The 18895-nt window shown below is 40.7% G+C and overlaps 1 protein-coding gene across 5 annotated transcripts; it reads left to right on the forward strand.

Moving 5' to 3' along the window:
* The first annotated feature begins 175 nt into the window (after positions 1-175).
* GPALPP1 (GPALPP motifs containing 1) lies at positions 176-18856 on the forward strand. Of its 5 annotated transcripts, none has more exons than XM_075046170.1 (8): positions 176-302; positions 5502-5646; positions 6656-6751; positions 10786-10894; positions 14510-14644; positions 14869-15033; positions 15448-15546; positions 17826-18856. In XM_075046170.1, the coding sequence occupies exons 1-8, from the start codon at positions 176-178 to the stop codon at positions 18042-18044; spliced, it is 1095 nt and encodes a 364-aa protein (XP_074902271.1). In that variant the 3' UTR covers positions 18045-18856. The 5 variants fall into 5 exon arrangements, with proteins under 5 accessions (XP_074902271.1, XP_074902273.1, XP_074902272.1 ...); XM_075046172.1 differs by having other exon boundaries at positions 195-302; positions 5502-5654; positions 6660-6751; XM_075046171.1 differs by lacking the exon at positions 176-302 and adding an exon at positions 389-658.
* The last annotated feature ends 39 nt before the right edge of the window (positions 18857-18895 follow it).

Genomic DNA, 18895 nt, shown 5'->3' on the forward strand with positions numbered 1-18895 from the left:
CGGAGGCGAGCCGCGGGGAGGGGGGGGTGTTAAAGCTTTCTGGCGAGCGCCGGCAGTTGCGTCATCCGGCAGCGCCGGAAGTGCGGCGGCTGAGAGGGGATAAGGGGAGTGGGAGGGGAGGGGGAGGAGTCGGGCTGCGCGCCCCGCCCACCTCCCAGCCCAGCCCTTAGCGCGCATGCGCCGGCGTCGTCCCCGCCCCCTCGGCCCCCCTCCCGCCATGGCCCGCGAGCTCATCGGCCCCGCGCTGCCGCCCGGCTTCCCGCGCTGCGCCGAGGCGGACCCGGATGAGGACTTCAGCCAGGGTAAAGGCGCGAAGCGCCGCCCCGCGGGGTCAACGGCTCCGGGGCTCCCCCGGGTCCTGCGTTCCACCCCACCCCCCCTCCCGCCTCATCCCCCAGCCGTTCGGTTCCGTTCAGGGCCTGGCTTGAGTTTGGGGGTCGGCTCCCCGTTCCGCTACGGGATACGCCAAGGACGTGTGGTAGGACCCCCCCCCCCGGGGAAGGAAGGGGGGGGTGTCCCCCGCGTTTCACCTCAGCGCCGCGTCAGGTAGCGGGTGGGGGGGATGACGACGACATGACAGACGAAGCGCGTCCCCTCAGGGTCCCCGGTGTGTTCAGGTGCTTGAAAGGGGCCTGTGGAAGAGGAGCGGGGCCGCTCGGTGAGGCGGGGTAACGGGGGGGGGTGTGTGTGTCACACACAGCTCGGCCTGCGCCGGGGTGGTCCCTGGATGGGGCGGGGGGGGTTAATAGTGGCTTTTTCAGGATAAAAATCTCCTGTGATGAGGTACTACAGGCCTGAAACGGTCTAAAGTTTTTGTTAAAAAAAAAAAAAAAACGCTGTGTTGATTTGCTTATTATTTTCCTGCTCAAGTCCCCTAGGCCTATGTTCTTCAGTAGCTCTGAGTGTGAAGTTAGTGGGCAGGAAAAAAACCAAAATCCAAAACAGCGGTTATGTCTTTGCGGCATGTTTCCGTTTATCAAATCAAAACGCTTCACGAAACCATCATTTTTTCAGCCAGCTTTCCCCAGGTTGCAGAACTGACGCTGTGGTGCCTCAGCTGCCGGGGTCCCTAATGTTGAGAGGAGGGGTCCCACCAGGAGGGGGATCTCTCCGAGACCAGCTGGCTCTTCAGCTTCCCCCGCTTAAACTCTGACGCGTTCTGCATCGATAGTATCTCTGGAAGTAGCGGTTTGAGCGTTAGTACTCCCTGTCTTTAATTCAGGTTCAAGTCACTAGTATATATATTCAGTTTCTGGCAGCGTTTCAGCGAGCATTTGGTTATTCCAAACAAAGCAGCTCTGTTGGGAAACGTTTGCTGTGCTTGTCCGTTCTTCTCATTTTTTAGTCCGGAAGAGGGAGCAATAGGAAGAGAGAGCAAAGCTGCTGCCTTAGCTGACACCATAGCAACATCAAGCTCCAGGTCCGTAGCTTGGCTTTGTACTGAAGTCCTGACTACGCGCTTGTCTGAGCTGATGCAGCCTTTCCTATTCATACCTGTGTTGATGGCTTATTTGCTTTTCTTTCTATCAACATGCTGATACACATTGCAAGTATCTATATTGTGTATGAATCCACTGAATGAAATAAGTTAAACTTATAATGAGGCCGTGGTTTCATGATACCAAGTGTTTTGGCAGTATCTAGCCTAGGTTATTCAGCCTCGTTCCTTCCAGCCCTTTCACCAGCCTTGTTGCCCTCCTCTGGACACATTCAAGGACCTTCACAGCCGCCTTAAATTGCGGGGCCCAGAACTGCACACAGTATTCAAGGTGAGGCTGCACCAATGCTGAATACAGCGGGATAATCACCTCTTTTAACTGGCTGGTTATACTGTGTTTGATGCACCCCAGGATGCAGTTTGCCCTCTTGGCTGCCAGATAAGCATTTGTCTTCCATCTGCAATAGAGCATTGTCATGCTAGATGTAGTGAACAAAATAAACGTGTGTCGATCCATTCTTAAATTTGCATTTTTTTTACATCTTTATAAGGATTACATAGAATCACAGAATGGTTTGGGTTGGAAGGGACCTTTAAAGATCATCTGGTCCAACCCCTAACATAACAGCTCTGTTAATAGTTGTAATTTTTAGCAGGCAAGAACGTGTGTTGTTTCGCATTGTGAAACATGAGCAGAGGTAAAAGCTTGGTTGTTCATTTCCTTGTGTGTCCCTGCCTCAGAAGGTAAGGGAGTAACCAAAGTGCCAGTTGCTGCTCTGCCTGTAGGTCAGCACAGGGGGAGCCGAAATGGACTTTGCCAGGAGATACCGATATCCATTGGTGTCAGAGAACGGACGCTACTCAAACCCTGCAACCCTTAATCAGGACCAGGATAGGAGGGAACGTAGTTGGACAGACTCAAAAGCTCATCCCTGGTAAATCCTTTATCTTTCCTTCTTCAGCTTGTCTCTGTCCAACCCATGGGACACGCTCATCTTCCGATTCTTCATCTCATGATGATTCTTTGCAGCTGGCCTAAATGTGCTCCTGCTAGAAGAATCATACTTCCTTTGGCCCGTTCGTCCCTGCTGTGCTGTCCTTGTACCAGCAGGAGAGAAATGCTAGGGAATGGCTAAAAATAACCAGAGATGCGGAAGGGGATTTTGTCTATTTCAGCATTGAGGCCGCATTTGTACGGATGCAATGATGTAATATGTCTGAGTTGATCTATCACTGTTGCTGAAGGTGAAAGGCCATACTCCTGTGCGTCCTTGAAAGGTTCCAGTGCCTTTCTGATGGCATGATAGATTGCTTAGAATCGCCAAATACAGCAGAAATTAACCTAGCAAAACCAAACCAAAAACTAGTTTTCCATTTGGCTTCTGAATTGAATTGACTTAATTTTCAGGCAGATAGTCACCAGAGCCAGCTCAATCGAGAGGGAAAGTCAGAGCAACAGTAGTAGGATAGCCACTTCTAGCAGCTGTGAAACATTCACTTCAGTCTGACTTTAGATGTATCCTTGGCTCTGTTTCTCTCCTCTTTGTCCCCAAAACTTTCTTCTGGCACTTTCTTATCCGACTGTCCTGCTCTGACTTATTCTGAGTTCTGGCTACTTCCTTGCTTTCCTGTTTACTTCCTTGCTTTCCTGTTGCTCTACCATTGCTACATCCATTTCTCTTCCTCGCCTCATTGGTTTTAGTTTCCTGACACTCCGAGCTCTCCTCCGTTCCTTCTTTGATCTGTATCTTTCCACTTTTCCATGGCTTTCAGGGAATTTCATTCACAGACTTCTCATTAGGTCTTGGGCTCCCTCCTTACCCTTTCCTTTCTTTGCTCCCAGAATCTATGCTTAGCAATTCCCATTCCTTCCTCTCTACTCTTTCCTGCAGCTCCCCACCCCACTCTGATCCATAGCTGTAGCCTCGCTTGTGCTGATTCTTAGTGTCAGTCAGTACCGTGACCATATTAATTTTTAATCCCCATTCTCCCAAGTCTCTTTCTCCTCCACTTCTTTCACCATGTCCAGTGACTCTTCCTTCCCCAGGCTTTAAATGCCATTTTCCCTTCATGAACCAGCTTCTGTCTATTTTGTTTCTGGTTGTCTTGCTTAGGCTGCAGTTCCACGAACAAAGAGTTCTTTCAGGGAAGTGCTGGATTTTGCAGTGTTATTTTTATGCCTCTTAAGTTTCCTGATCCAGTTTATTGCATAGCCTACGCAAACAGTTGTGCCAGCTTAACGGAGAGGAATTGGGATAGAAAGCATGTGTGTTAGCCCTGATGTTGAACAACATGTCAGTGGGACCAGTATCCTTCCTTAAATAGTTTTGGTTTTACCAGTTCTTTCCAGCTCACAAAGCTGTTCCCAATTTCTCTCTCCTCTGCAGTATCAGACTCATCAAACTGCATCTCAGTTTGCTCCTTTCACTCCAAGTCCTTTCTCTTACCTGTATGCATTCAGAGCAAATGAAGCTCTGCTTTCATTATATCAGGGCACCAGGTGGCTGGAGAAAGCTGTTGTATGGGTTTTGTCCAGTTTTTAAGTGCTTTTTATCCAGTGGCGTTTCTCATACGAAAATGGGAGACTTCTTGACAGCAGTCTTTACTCCTATTTATTGTTCAGCTGTTGGTTCCCTCTCATCTTGAACTTACTTTACCTTTATAGGCTCAGGTGTTGTGTTTTTTTTCTTCTCAGTGCTGAAATGGATTTGTGTGTCCTGGTTAAATTCTTTCCCATTAAAACAGAACACAAAATAATTGGCAGATCTGTCTGGATGCTTTGTGAGTAGTAGACTGTCCTTGTTCTGCATCGTGTGCTAAAGACAACTAAAAGCTTTATGAAGCTCACTTGAAGGACTCAGTTTCTGCCTAGCCTTTGTCAGCTAACAATGGAACCTGTATCTGTATCGGGTTTTATTCTGCACCATCAAAAAGTCGTAGTTCTTTAACTGGAGATGTAATTTCCTGGTACCCTTCATTTATGTGGTTTTATTGCACCTCATCTTTTCATCTAATCCTTGACTATTCATAAAGCTAACAATGTCTGTTCTCCACCAAAATATCTTTCTGTCCTGTCAGTCTTGGACTCAATGCTTGAAATATTAAAAGGAGGAATGGTGTCTGTGTTTCAGGATGCTAAATCATCAGTAGGATCAAGTCTCTGCTTTATCGGATGGCTGTCCATGCTGCGTGTGTAAACTGGTGCTGGTCCTGCATGCACTGCCCTGGGTCTGGGAAGGCCTCTTATCTTGGGACCATTGCTGGTCCTTGCTTACTCCGGCTGGCTCTGTGTTGACTGAGCCTGTGGGAGTATCTGTGATAAGTGTCTCATTTGGGGGGCATAAGCTACTGCTGGACCCGGTGTACATGGTACTATATCCAAATAAGTCTATAAAGAACTGTGCCTGCTGGTGGGGACAGTGGCAGGAACAGCTCAGGTCTGTTAGCGGTGTTAACGTCTGAATTTTTCCTTTGCTGGGATATTCCACAAGAGCTCCATTCACTGCCCCAGCCTTCCGACAGCAACAGTTCTTTGAAGTCTGAATGCCTAGACCATCCCTTTTTCAGCAGAGTACTTAAGTCTGTGCCTGCTGTTCATGCTTCGCTGAACTGGCAATAACCTTAATCGTTAAACCATTCCTAAAGCAGGTTGGCAATTAAACTCCACTAATCTATGGCCTCCCAGTCTGTGTATGTACAAATGATGTGATTCTTCACTAGTAAGTTTCAAATGCTTTATTAAGGTGGTAGTTTCTTTTAAATATACCAGTTTATACCATATGCATTGTAAATCAGCTGTTAGATGAAACAGGGCTTTCTAGTCCTGTTCCAGAAGACACTCGTATAGTAAGGGATTAGTAATGTACTGATTTAATTCAGGGGAGGAAATACGGTGCTGAAAAAAGTAACTTCTAGGAGTTTGTTTAGATATTTTTGCTAAATGCTAAACAGAGCAATGATTGCATAAACGTAATTCCAGGTAGATACGTGTTTAGAGAATATCAAGATGGATCATACTCATTTGAAATGTTTAGTAAGTATCCAAATAACTCTGGATGTTCAGTTGCAGGACCAGCACTGCCTCCAGGCTATAAAAGCAGCTGTAGCTCAGAAACTCCTGACAGTGATGATGACTTGGAATCTCTTCCTCTACCCAGAGACGCAAACAAAGAATCTGAAGAGGAGACAGAAGGCGATCCAGCACCCAAGTGAGCATGTTCTTAGGTTATTTGTATATTTACATTGCATTGCAAATGAAATGTGTCTGCGTAAATTACGAGAAAGGAACAGTATTATATAAATAAAAGGGTAAAGTCTCTACCCATGTGAAACTTGATGGTATGTTCTGCATGTTCTTTGTGGTCAAGAATGGTCAGCTGACCTGTTTGACACCTGCAGTGGAATTAAGTTATTTAGAGCAATCAGATCTCTGTATTTACATGTTTTATTTTAGTTCTGCAATTAAAGTAATAAAATCCTTAATGTTTTGCTTGTTTATACTAAGGACAGACACCACTTATCATCTATGTAAGTATTTGGTACTTGAGTTTTGTCCTGTTACTTGTATACTATGTCTCATTGAGAGGTCATAAGAACTGTTTATGGGCATGAATTTATGCATTCAATTAAGTCAACTCTAATGGAAAAAAACCCAAATTGTTTAGCAAATAACAGGAGTCTGCACATGCTCTCATTTGGCGGGGTTGATTACTCACAATTGCTGTGTTAAGAACTTGCGTGTGTTTGTGCTAGGCCTTGTATATGTACTTGAAGGGCATTATGCCATGTTAATGAGTGTTAGACTAATTATTACTTTTTTCTTGTTGTCTTATTCAACAGTTTTTCAGTTAATTAGAATCGAACTGGGAAAAATACTAATCAAAATGCAGACAGTGTATCAAAATGGTGAAAGAAGTGTGCTGAATTTAAAATTACTTTGTGACTAGAAAATGGTATTTCAACATTATACTACTTTTTACAGCAAAAGCATTCTTAATGTTTGTTTAAATGTCAGCATTTTTGGAGTGAAGCTTATGCTCCCAATTTTTTAATTGCTTCAAATCATTTTGGATCCTTTTGCACTGTTTCCTTGGTAACAGCAGGATATTTAGTACATAATACTGAAATAATTTTATGTATTTTTTTTTCCCCTTTAAAAATGTAGATAATTGCTATGCATGTCAAGGTAATTATTAAGTGAAATCTTTGTATTTGCAGAAAGCCAAAAAGAATTCAGGAAGACGATGATGATGATGGCTTTTTTGGGCCTGCTCTTCCTCCTGGATTCAAGAAACAGGATGATTCTCCAGAGAGGTAATTAAAATGGAATTATATTCAGACACTTTTCTTTAAAACACAATTATTTTAGATGAAATATTTTGTGGCACTATTACAGAACACTTCAATTGTGCACCTCAGATTCAGATGATTAGAATTGCTTCCTCCACATTCTGAGAACAGGAACAGCATTCCCTTGAAACAGAACACACAGTCCTCATAGTCCTGGTTGGAAGGTTGAAGAGAAAAAGAAAAAATGTGAATTGTCTGAGTTATATTTTTGAATGTCAGATTTCTTCCATCTCTTACAATAGGTCTCAGATCAGGGTAGAAAAAACAAATTACAGGTACAAGGACGCGTAGCTCATTCCAGGCTGTGAGGAGGTAGGGCAGTTACCTTTTGTGTGGTGCAATACAATGCAGATTATTGGAATTGTCACTTGCTAGTGCACCAAGGATTATTGTTTATGTGTTTTCAGGTAGAAAACTAATCCGAACAGTGTAGGTTTCTAGAAAGCAAGCTGTCAGGTCTAAGCAAATAAGCATTATTTATAGCCTCTATTAGGAAGCTTTCCATATGATTGCGTGCAATTATAAAATACTTCCCCCCAAAACCTATTTATGGATTTTCTATGCAGAACTTAACCATGTCCCACAGCCTTCTAGTCTTTACATCAATCTGTGCGCTTCCTTCCATAATTTGAAATGATAATCCATTGTGAAATTGGTACTTCCAAGGGGACACTTATTGATGAAAGGTACAAGAGAGTCCCTTGAGAGGGTCCCTATTATCTTCCTCGGAGCAACAGGTAGCTGGTAGATAAAATAAATCAATACCTACCTGTCAGGTATGAGTGTTCAGTTCTAGGAAAGTGACTCAATTTGTTGTTGAGCTGTATATGTAGTATACCATCTCAAAGGAAATTTCAAAGTTGAAGTTTTTTTAGTTTGGATAAATTTTTATGATGCTTGGCAGCAGTTAGGAAAACAAGAAGTTATGTAACTAAGGCTATTTGGAAGTATCCCCTTCGTATCTGTTTGGTTACGCTTTGCCGTAATCGACAAACTCTTTCATAATTGTGGGTATCATGCTCAGTGGGCTCGTTTGATGCTTTGATGGTCCCAAGAGTAACTAATATTTTTTTCTTTTTCTTGCATTTCCTATGCATGATGTGTTATGTTAATTATGAAATTTAGGAAGTCACTAAAAATAATGTGATCTCTAATAAAGCAAATAAATGCTTGTAGCTTTTAATATCAGCAGAGGTAGCCTTCTTGCTTTCTTGATTTTTTGATGTGAATACTCCTGTGGTAAAATGTTATGTCATAGTGTGCAAAGGAAAAGGGGAAGAAAAGAGGCAACTTGTGGTTTTAAGGTGTTAGAGAGATGAGCAGTAATACAGGTGGTGACCCATCATATAATCATAGTCTTTTGTATGCTCACCCAACTTTTATTTCTACTTAGCATCTTATTTCCAAAATGCTGGATAACTTGCATTTACATTCAGAGGGCAAAAGTCTGCTCTGTGTCTGTGAGTACAAGAGTTTAAAGCAGTAAAAGGCACTTGCTAGTTTGGGGCTTTTTTGTCCTAGCTCACCATACTGCTCGTAGCACACCCTGAGAAAGCAGATTGAGCAGAGCTGGTTTGCACCCAGCCTGATTCCCTGAATAGGTGGGAAAGGTGTGATGTGTGGGAAGAGCCTTGTCTATCTTCCACCCCCGTACACCTGGCAGTCTAGTTGTGCTGACACACTGAGGCGTGTAAGCTGTGCAGGGTGTAGACACAATGCTGTTAACTGTCTCCCTGCTGCATTGCCCCTAGCGTTGAGCAGATTGCCAGCTGATGATCTAGCCATGAATAATTGAAACAAATGTACACTGTTTGTTTCAATGTATGGACATACTGTTTATTAGCTCTGTGTGACATACTTCTTCTTTTAGAAAAGCTTTTGTTCTGTTACATCTTTTCCAGACTTGTCAAAGCCACATATTAATGATTAGGAGCAGCTCATGTGGCAATGTGCAGCTTGTTAAAAATTGTTTGAATCATTCCATCATAAAATATATATATATATAAAGCAGATTTCCTTCAACTTTGGAAAGGATATTGCCATTTATCAATGTTAGATAGAAGTGCGGCGCTTGTAAATATTCTGGAAGTATTCACACACCAAGGTAAAGAGTAAGGGTTATCTTAAAAGATTTCATGTTATACATAAGAAGAACACTGAAACACCCATCTTGAAACATACATTAGCAAGGACTCAAAGCCCAACAACAGGAAAGCCTTCTTTGCCATATATGACATCCAGTATTCCTTAAATGAAAGCTTAACTCATGATAAGTTTGGGGTGTTTTTTTGAATGTGTATAGGTAGGTATTGAAGTTGCTGACAGCAGCAAAATGTGTTTAACAGTTTTATTTAGATTCACTTCACCTGTTCAGAGAGCCTTTGGACATCCAGGAAACTGTGAAGGATCATGTTGGCTGTGTGCTGCCAAGGAAAGACCCAAGCAACAGGGTTATTCATGTGGGGAAAAAAAAAAAGGCATAAAATGGAAAGTGTGGGAGGAATGAATATGGGAACCATTTTTCTATTCCTTGGAAGAGCCTTTGAGCTGTGACAGAAGCAAGGCAGAGTATTTGAGATCTGCTCTTTTTGACAAGTTGCACAGATACAGCCCACAACATGGATGTTCTTATATATTTTAGTAGAAAGCTTTTTTTATAGTTTGGTTTAACTGTCTCTCCATGCAAAATAAAGGTACTTGTATACTAAAATAAAAGATTATTTTGGCCATATCTGTATAGGTTTAAATTCAATCCCTTTAAATTATATTTGGAATTTAAAATACGGTCATCTTAACAAGAAAGCAGTCAGAAAGGAACAGAGGCAAGTAAAAGCTGTTTCTTTTTTATGGCAGCTAGGTGGGGGTGAAACTTCAAATTTAAAGCAGACCTCTTGCCTGGGTTTGAAACCTCACCAGTGCCCTTGTCCTGGCCTGAGCTCACATTAATTGCCTGTGTCTGTCTATCTGTGGTTGGCATTCTGGCAGGACTTTCTGCTTTTTTATGTCCCCTCTTTAAATCCTGACAATAATATCACTACAGCAGGGCTGTACTGATTAGATTATGCAGGATTTAGTAGAAGACCATAATTAGCATAATTCAGTTCTCGTGTTATGTTTGATCGCCCTAAAGCTCAGAAACATAATAATCATAATAAACAAAGTCTCTGCTGTTACAGTGTGAGGATACTGTCACTTGGATATTTCTTCAGGTGATAATTGTTTGGATTTTTAATTAGCTTTTATTAGCTTTAAAGAATATGATGGTTAGTTATTAAGAGGAACTCGTATACAAGTCTTTTCAGTACTGCAGGCACAGTTTGTAGTATGCTTTGAACTGTTTTCACCACTGAAGAGAGATTCTCACCTTTCCATGTTCCTGGAGACAATTGAATTATACTGCTTGCAGAGCTGCTGTGTAAAAACAAATCAGTGAAGTTACCTAGAATCACAAAACTTTTCTTCTCTTGTCCCCGCTCCAAGGGAAAATAAACTTAAAATCAGAGCAGATCACTGATTCTGTGTATTGAAGGACAGTGAAACTGTGGTGCAAGGCAAGAATGAACAAAATTGGCTTTGTTGCTAGAGAAGGAGAAGCGTATATTTGACCTCCCCCCTTTCATTGCATTTGAATCTGGTGAAGAAAGCTAGGGAAGAAAAAAGTGGATTCCTTTGACTACATGATGCAACTTTCATGGTTTTCTTGCATCCCAGCTATCTGTAGAGGTCCTCCTGGAAAACGGAGAAACTCTTCTTGTTCAGTTATTTCTATGGTGTGTGCATAGGGGGCACACTTGGCATAGGGAGGAAGGAGAATCACACTTCTCATCAACATTTGATTTTTATTTTTATATTAATCTATTACTTTTTTTTTACTGCAGCAAACAGTGGCAGGCTGTCATTTAATTACTGTCCATGTTGGTTATGTTACTTCCTCCCCCGCCCCCCAACTGAAAACCAAGATATTTCTTTTTTTTTTTTTTTTTTCCTCCCCTATCAAGGCCCATTATAGGTCCTGCATTACCGCCTGGCTTTAGGAAACCTTCACAGGACACCGGGAATAGCAGATGTTCCATAGGACCGTCTGTTTCATCAGAATTCCATACCCAGGTTTGTGAAAACAGAAGCATTTTGGTTTAGTACAGGCTATCTGAAATGCTTAAACAAGTAGGAGCCCAAAAAAGTCTACTAGGCATACTTTTCAGCATGGTAGTTTAATTTGAGACCAGAAAGTGTCTGGCATATTTTTGCCTGAGTCAAATACTGAAGCATAAATAAGCCTTAAAAAACAAAAAGGCTGGTCTGGTTTGTTGTGATTTTGCTGTTAGACGGATGATGTGCTCACTGAACACAAGAGATCTAGGCATCCTAAACTGCAGTCACAGTAATTCTTCCAAATGTTTTTCCATGCTTTCTTTTGGTGTGACGTCCTTCACAAGTGAACATCTTGGCAAAGTTCAAATTTATAAAGACATTAAAGAAGTAATGCAACCTGTTAGAATGAAAGGATTTACGTGTCATTCAAGCTTTTATTCCTTTGCTGATGGGCGAGCAAAATGATTGAATATTTCACATATCTTCACATCCTTGAAAATGTTTATTAGTGGATGTATTAAATAAGTTTATCCAAAAGAATCCAATCAAGATGATGCTACAGTGTCACTAATTGTTCATATAAATAGCAAGATACCTGTAACTGGGAGTAGGGCAGAGCAAGACAGTGACACTGACACAATTTTTTGTTTCATGTTTTTTGACTGTTCTCATCAAGTTAGGTAAAAACTAAGTAGAAGTCCTATAGTCTAATCCCTAGCCGCAAAATAATGCATGTACTACTAAAGAACATTCAAGAATAAGTTGTGTGATAAAATACAGCGAGAAGTACGGGGAAGATTCAGCTCCCTAAACATGGGCCTCTAGTACCATTCTGAGGGGTCTTAATTGTCTGCAGCGGGCTGGCAGATGGGAAGTAGTACCTTAGAGAAGCTTGCATCCTTCTTGAGCAGCACCTCTTAAGCCAGGCAGGATACCCTAAGACATCAAAAATGTACTGGATGCCAGTGTTTGGGTAACTGAATCTCTCTCGTGCTATGATGAACTAAATATTAATTCCTTGTGAGAATTCAGTTATTCTGTTTATTTCTAAAATACTTACATTTTAGGTTTAACTCCAAGACACTATGGGACATGCTGGACATGCTAGACATGCCAGGAAGGAATGAGGCAAAGGCTGCTCTGGAACTTCACTTTTTTGATTAGTAGTTGCAAAGTATATCATTCTCCAGCCTCCTACAGCGAGTGTTGTCATAATCCTTCATGAGGAATGATTGTCTGACATTTTTAAGATACTCGTAGTCTTGTAACTCCAAGTAACGATTAAGCAATTTATCATAATGACAAATCTTTTGAGGCAGGGATGTCAAAACTGGTCTGCTTATATATTTTACAAACAAAACAGTCTCTTTTCTCCTAAACAGATCTTCCAGCATAAGCTTTGTTACAGCCATTACGGAACTTAGCTTATTTCATTTTTTTTTCTCTTCCTAATAATGCTCTTTTTTTTACCTTTGAATATGATGAGTACTTTTTTTGTTTATTTTGTTTTAATTATGTAATTATTTTGTATTCTAGTACATCTTTAGAGGCAGCTTATTCCATGCTGACTCTTTGCTTTATATTGATTTCCCCTTCAAACTTGAGGGGAGTATTTTTCAATGTTTGTTTAATTTCATCTTGTTTGAGGCAGGTGGTAATGGAGTGAATTGAATTTAAGACTAATGAGAAAGGAAATGAGACATGCTTCTTCAATTAAAACTCAGCGTGGCATTTGTCTTTCATCCTCAACTACTTCACAGTACAATTTATTATGAAAAGTCTTACATATTTGTATTTTTTATTTGTTTGTACACAGAGAGAGGGAAGTGGTTTACTGCCTTGGTTTCTCAAGATGGTTATTCCTCTTCCCTACCAGCTCCATCTTTAAAAGAGAGAGAACGCAGTCACCCCATTCTCTAAAAATTGAAGCAATATCACAGTGGTAGATAATTAGTGAAAGCTTGACTATGTAACTGTTTTTGAGAAAAACGACAAGATAAATTGGTGTTACCACCTTGCATTGATGATGTTTATAAATGAGCAGCTATTTCTCACCCTCGTCAGTCTTTCAGACCCATTTCATGCAACTGGTCATACAGCCATTAAGTTTGCTAAGCCTCTTCTTGCACCTTGTGGTCCACAGCCATACGTAGCTGTGTCTCTTGCCACCTGAAACTTGCCTTCCCCACTGTTCATACCTTTGCTGACTCCTAAAGGCAGACAGGGCCAGCTGGCTTGGCTAGCTTGGAGCGGCGTCATTAAAGCATGCCAGTTTCTGTAGCAAATGGCACACATAGGAGTAACGTGGCTTGTTTCACACCTGCTGTCTTCCTTAGCCCAAATCCCTCTCCAGCAGTGGGATGCCAGCTCTGAGCAGCCTGAAGTATTAGGCTTGAACTCAGCGTAGCAGGATACCTTTCCTGCTCTGCTCCTCCTCTCACTCGTCCTCCATTCCCCATGCTCTCATTAGGTGACTCTTCTAGTGAGGTTCTGTACTCCGTTCTTGTATTCTCCACTGGGTCACCTCTGCTTTGGGCGCCTTATTTTACGTAGAAGGTTCCTGATACTGTTTTTCCACTGCTCATCGCTCTTGAGCCCTTATCTTCTCTGATGGTGTTGTAGCTTGGTTCTAGGATGTCCACCTGGTAACCAAAGTTTGGCATGACAAATACAAGCCATTCCCCTCCACTTTCTTCATCCTTCATTTGAAACTTCTTTGCCACCACCTTATATTCTTAAGTGATGCTCTGTGCTTCCTGAGTATACAGCCTTGTTGTCATCCTACTCCCATTGCTTTATCACCCCACCTCCAGGCTGTAGCTAAATCTTTTCCCTTTCATAGATATTGGGTACCTTAGCTTTGCTTCCAGGGCACTGTGCTGTCACCATTTTCTGTCTAGTTCTGCCTCCATCCACTTCTGTACTGTTTTAACCTGGAGGGACCTGTGAGCTTTCTGTACAGCCCCTGGCATCCAGAAAGATTCTTATTACCATCTAGTCCCTTTCAAACTTAGTTTTTTGAGCCGTTCTCCAAATAATTGCTTAGAATGCAATGTCAAAAGGGATCGAAGAAGTGAATGACAGAACCAGGAGATTAGACTGACAGATACTATACACCCAGACGTGTTGTACCATGCCTGCCACTGTACCCTAGCTTGCATGTTAATCTTTCTAGCATGCTTACAGAAGCTGAGCTCGAGACAGTTCTCCCAGCAGTGTGAAATTGCGATCCTTATTACAGAGATGCATCCAAATGTTGCTAGTGATGGTAAAGCCCAAAGTATCAAAGATGTATGCGTGTGTGTTTCGAATTTACCTATGGCCATGGAGGCTACATGGCTGCCTGCAGAGCCATGTAAAGTAGCACTGTGTATTGCCACTGCGTTTACCAGTGGGTTTGCCTCAGACCAGAGATAGTGCTTTTGGAAACATGGAGACTAAGTGTCCATGTTAAAGTGCTAGAACAGGTCTAATCTGGAGTTTTAATCCAGGTTTTTGTTGTCCAACTGGCAGATGCATTGCATTAGGTTTATATGTTCTTCTAGACAAAATCATTCTAATCCTATGAAGCTAAAGTGTTTCTTGATGGTCTTAGCACTGTGGTTGAGAGAAATGTTTTATTTTTGGAAGGTAACAGATAGTAGTGAGGACGAAGACAATCTCATAGGCCCAATGCCTGCAAAAGAACCAGTGGAGTCTGATGTGACTAAAGAATTTGAACGCAGAGCTCAGAGAATGAAGGAAAAACTTACTTCAGCAGAAAGCGTAAGTTGGATTTCTTAACTTCTAATATTTTGTTGGTGGAGCGTATTTGTGTTTTCCTTCGCCTATTTCTGTGTGAACCCAGTTGCAGTTCTGCCTGGGATGCTAAGTCTTTTCAATTGTTAAGACAAAGAAAAATCCATGATTTCTGCTGGAAGCTGAGAGATTTAGACAGCAATTTTTGATTATGCTTTTTTTTAAACACACACCCCCTTTCTTTTGTAAAGGATGAACCCAAGCAGGTTACGAGGGAATCGTGGATGACAGAACTTCCACCTGAATTGAAAAGCTTTGGATTTGGCCCAAGAACATTCAAGAGAAGAGCTGATGACAAATCGGGCGATAGATCTATTTGGACAGATACTCCAGCTGACAGAGAGAGAAAAGCCAAGGTGAGCATTTATGCATTCATATACACCTGCAGGCAGTATGCATGTTGTTGATGTTCTGTGGAAACAAGGTAAAGATATCCTGAGCTGTTCAATGAAATTTTTTTCCAGATTTTTTCTCTGTTATCAGAACTTACTACTTCACGATTTAAGGTAAAGGCAAGGAAATAACGATTTTAAGTAACATTGATATTAACTTATTCCTTCTCCCTTCTGCAGTAGTCAAGTACTCTGTATCAGCAAATTGAATTTCCAATTACAGTGTGTCCAGTTTCTTCTTTTATCAAGCTGAGCAAAAAATATCCGGTAGCCTCTATCATGGCCTCTACCCTTCAGATTTAATTAAATATGGATTTCCTTGCTTTTTACTTCAGACATTCTGATTACTATAGCATGTGATTTTCTTCTACTCATCAGGAAAGAGAAGAGGCAAAAAAGTCAACCAGTAAGGATAATGAAGAAATTGTATTATCTGGGAGAGACAAGAGACTTGTTGAGCAGGTGACTTCATACAATGTAAGTGTAATAGCAAAATGCTTCCTCTTCCTGCATTTCATTTAATTCTTCACTCTTTTCTTTTGGTTCTCATTTCTAGCACTGCTGGTTTCCATGGTGATGCCACTACAGTCTTCCCTTTTAGTGCCCAAACCTACTGCTGTTTAAGTCCTTAGAATGTTTGCCATAACTTCAACAAGAGCAGGGTTTGGGTCCTCAAGCTGCTGCTGAAAAGAGTGTGGCAGAATTGGGGTTTGTGTATGTTGTCTCAGTTTTAGGTGATGTTTTCCTTAAGTTATCCTCATGTCAGGACATGGTTGCTGGGAGTAAACAACCTTAATTCAAATATTAGATTGCTTCACTGAATTACCAACATCCCAAGAATAAAACAGTAGTAAAGGTTTAACTTTTAGGACAAAATATGCCATTAACCCAAAAGAAGCTTGATGGGCTAAGCAGATCAATGCATTAATTACACCATGTAATTAATTACATGAACTGCTCCTTACAAAAGCATTATTACATGAAGTTTTCCTCAGTCTCTGCAGAAGCAGGTAATTTTCACAGGCAGATGTTGATTACGCACTTTTCTGTCTGCCAGCCCTGTCCACCAGAGTATATGGACTATTGCCTGCCTTACAGCTGTTCGTTGCGGTTCTTTCCTGATTTATGACCTGAAGTCTTACGGAAGGCAGTCTGGTCTCTTGAGAGTATAATTAACTTGAGAATTGCAGCCTTGGCTTATATTACATGATTGAAGTTTATCTGGCACTTTTAATAATTTATTTGTAGTTCATTAAATCACATGTCCCTCTTGACTTAGAGGCTTGCAAATCCAGAGCTGTTAGCATACTGTCTTAAATTTATTCTGTATTGTCTGTTTCTACTGTCATTATGAATATAGTAGAATAATTTGCATGTAGAACTACGGGGTTTGCTCTGTACCATTGACAGAATAAAACATATATAGGCCTTTACTGTTCCTAAGGTTAATGGCGTTCTCTCAAAAAAAAAAAAAAAAAAAATTCAAGAAGGCATCTTGTTTAAGAACAAGGTTTCTTGGGTTGTTCTGTTGTTTGGTTTTTTTTAAATCAGCTCTTTTCTGGTTTTCAGGTGGGTGGTTTGGTTTGGTTTTGGTTTTTTTCTTTTAAAGTTTTTTCCTCTATTCTTTCCTATTTCTTTCTCCACTGACTTTTATCAAGGATACCTTCATAGAGCAGGAGCTTTAATTCCTAAACTAGTTTCTTACAGTTAATTCTTTCAGTGCTGATGCCATATACATTCTCTCTCGCTGGTGCAATTCTGTCAACACTGACACAGTTACACGAAGAATGAGTATTGTCCATTTTCTGTTTTCCATGAAAATCATTTCTTACGTCATGTATGAATTATTATTTGTACGTGTGGTGAAGTAAGTGTTTGCACAGGGAGTGAAGGAAAATGAACCTTCAGAATAAAGATCTCGTGTTCCTAGACGTGAGAAAACAGAGCTGCTCATCTTTTGTTCTTTCTGATGAGACAGTTGGTTTGGACTGATCTTTTGGCTGGTTTGTAATGATTTGAGAGTCTGAGAAATTGACTACTTAGGGATACACAAATACACCTTGCCTGAGTAAAGGAGGGGCCACATAGTCTTGTGAGAACTAATCCTGCTTCTGTGTGAAATCAGCAAAAGTTTTATGTTGTATTTGGGCTGGATCATGCTCTTTAATAAAGGCAACTGAAGTCCTTGATTTGGCAGAACACGTGCTCTAGCTCAAACCTGTGATTTTGTCCTGTGGGCTTGCACCAGCTGATTCAAATACTGAAAAGTTAAAAGAGCACACATTAAAAACACAAAAGTGCATGAGAATAAGATCAGAAGGGTATCTAGCTTGTTCCTGCCCCTAGCAGTGACTAAAACTAGATGCTTAGGGAAAGCATGTAAGAAACTGGGCCTGTACTTTGAGATATTTCTCTTGACATGTCTGCATTTTTCTCTGCTAATAATGGCAGAGCAACTTTTATATTTCTTTGGCATTATTTTTATAACTTATTTCCACTGTCTGCAGAGATTCAACAATGTTATGGGTATCTTTAACGTCAGTGAATTATTAGTATTTTATTCTGCATAGACAAGATTACACGCACTTTCTGCTCTGTGTATGCTAAATCTAACATTCTGTTTTCCAGTTACTAAGCTGTCTTCTTTTTCTGGAATTTTTAGTTTTCCTAATTCCAGTCTGTCCATTTGGATTTTCTCTATGTTGTTGATATTTTGTAGTACTTTTATTTCCTCTTCCTTCTTCCCATTTTTCCAGGAGTCAAAGAGGTCAGAATCTCTCATGGACATACATCAGAAAAAGCTGAAGAGCAAAGCGTCCGAAGAAAAAAACAAGCCTCAAGAAAGAAGGCCATTTGACCGAGACCAGGATCTCAAAGTCAATCGATTTGACGAAGCACAAAAGAAAGCCCTTATAAGAAAATCCAGAGACCTGAATACTAAATTTGAGCACAGTAAAGGCAATATGTTTTTATAACATAAAAGCGTGAAGCTTTTTTGAAGTGAAGTCAATTAAACTTTGAATACTTAATTTTTTAAGTATTTTTCTGTAAATATTTGTATGCAAAATAAATACCCCAATGTTTAACTATTTTTCCCTTGTCTGTAAATACTCTGTTAGGGAGGATCATCTGTACTAAAACTAAACTGGTAAAGGAAAGCCCTGGTATAGAAAAAGATAATGTAGATTTGCTACTTTAAAATGATAAGAGAGAGAGATACATATATATTTTGTTAGCATAAAAGTAATTAATTAAAATGGCTATTATTTTAAGGAGTTCTAGATTTGATATTGCAATGGAGTTGGCAGTTTCCCCCTTTCTCCTGCCATGCATAAGATGCTCTTGCTGAGCCTGACCTGAAGGCCATGGAAAAATCCCCTTTAGGCTCGTGGGCAGGACATTGCTTGACTGGAGTTCCTGCTGGGGTGTATAAACTCAAAATGGCAGCTTTTACGTCCCCCCAGGGCTTTTCTATGATTCTGTGTCTGTACATAAATACAGGTTTATATATATGCAGTATAATTTCTGTACTATAGCAGGAAGAGCTCGTCGTAGCAGAATAAAACCTCAAGATTTGCAGATTTAATTATAAAATGGTAGTATATAAGAAGAGAATATCTCATTTGAATTTCAATCTGTAGGGCGTATCATCAGGAAATCCATCTTTTTTAAGCAAATACAATGTGAAAAATCAAACCAAAATAAAGCTTATTTTGTCAGTTAATTTGCAGAGCAGAACAGCTCTTTGATATCAAAAAAGAAATAAATCTGACATTTAAAAAATCTACATCCATGTTTAGAGTTCTTTAGCTCTTCTGTGTGTGTG

Source organism: Buteo buteo, chromosome 14 (assembly GCF_964188355.1).
Source record: "Buteo buteo chromosome 14, bButBut1.hap1.1, whole genome shotgun sequence".
NCBI lineage: Eukaryota > Metazoa > Chordata > Aves > Accipitriformes > Accipitridae > Buteo > Buteo buteo.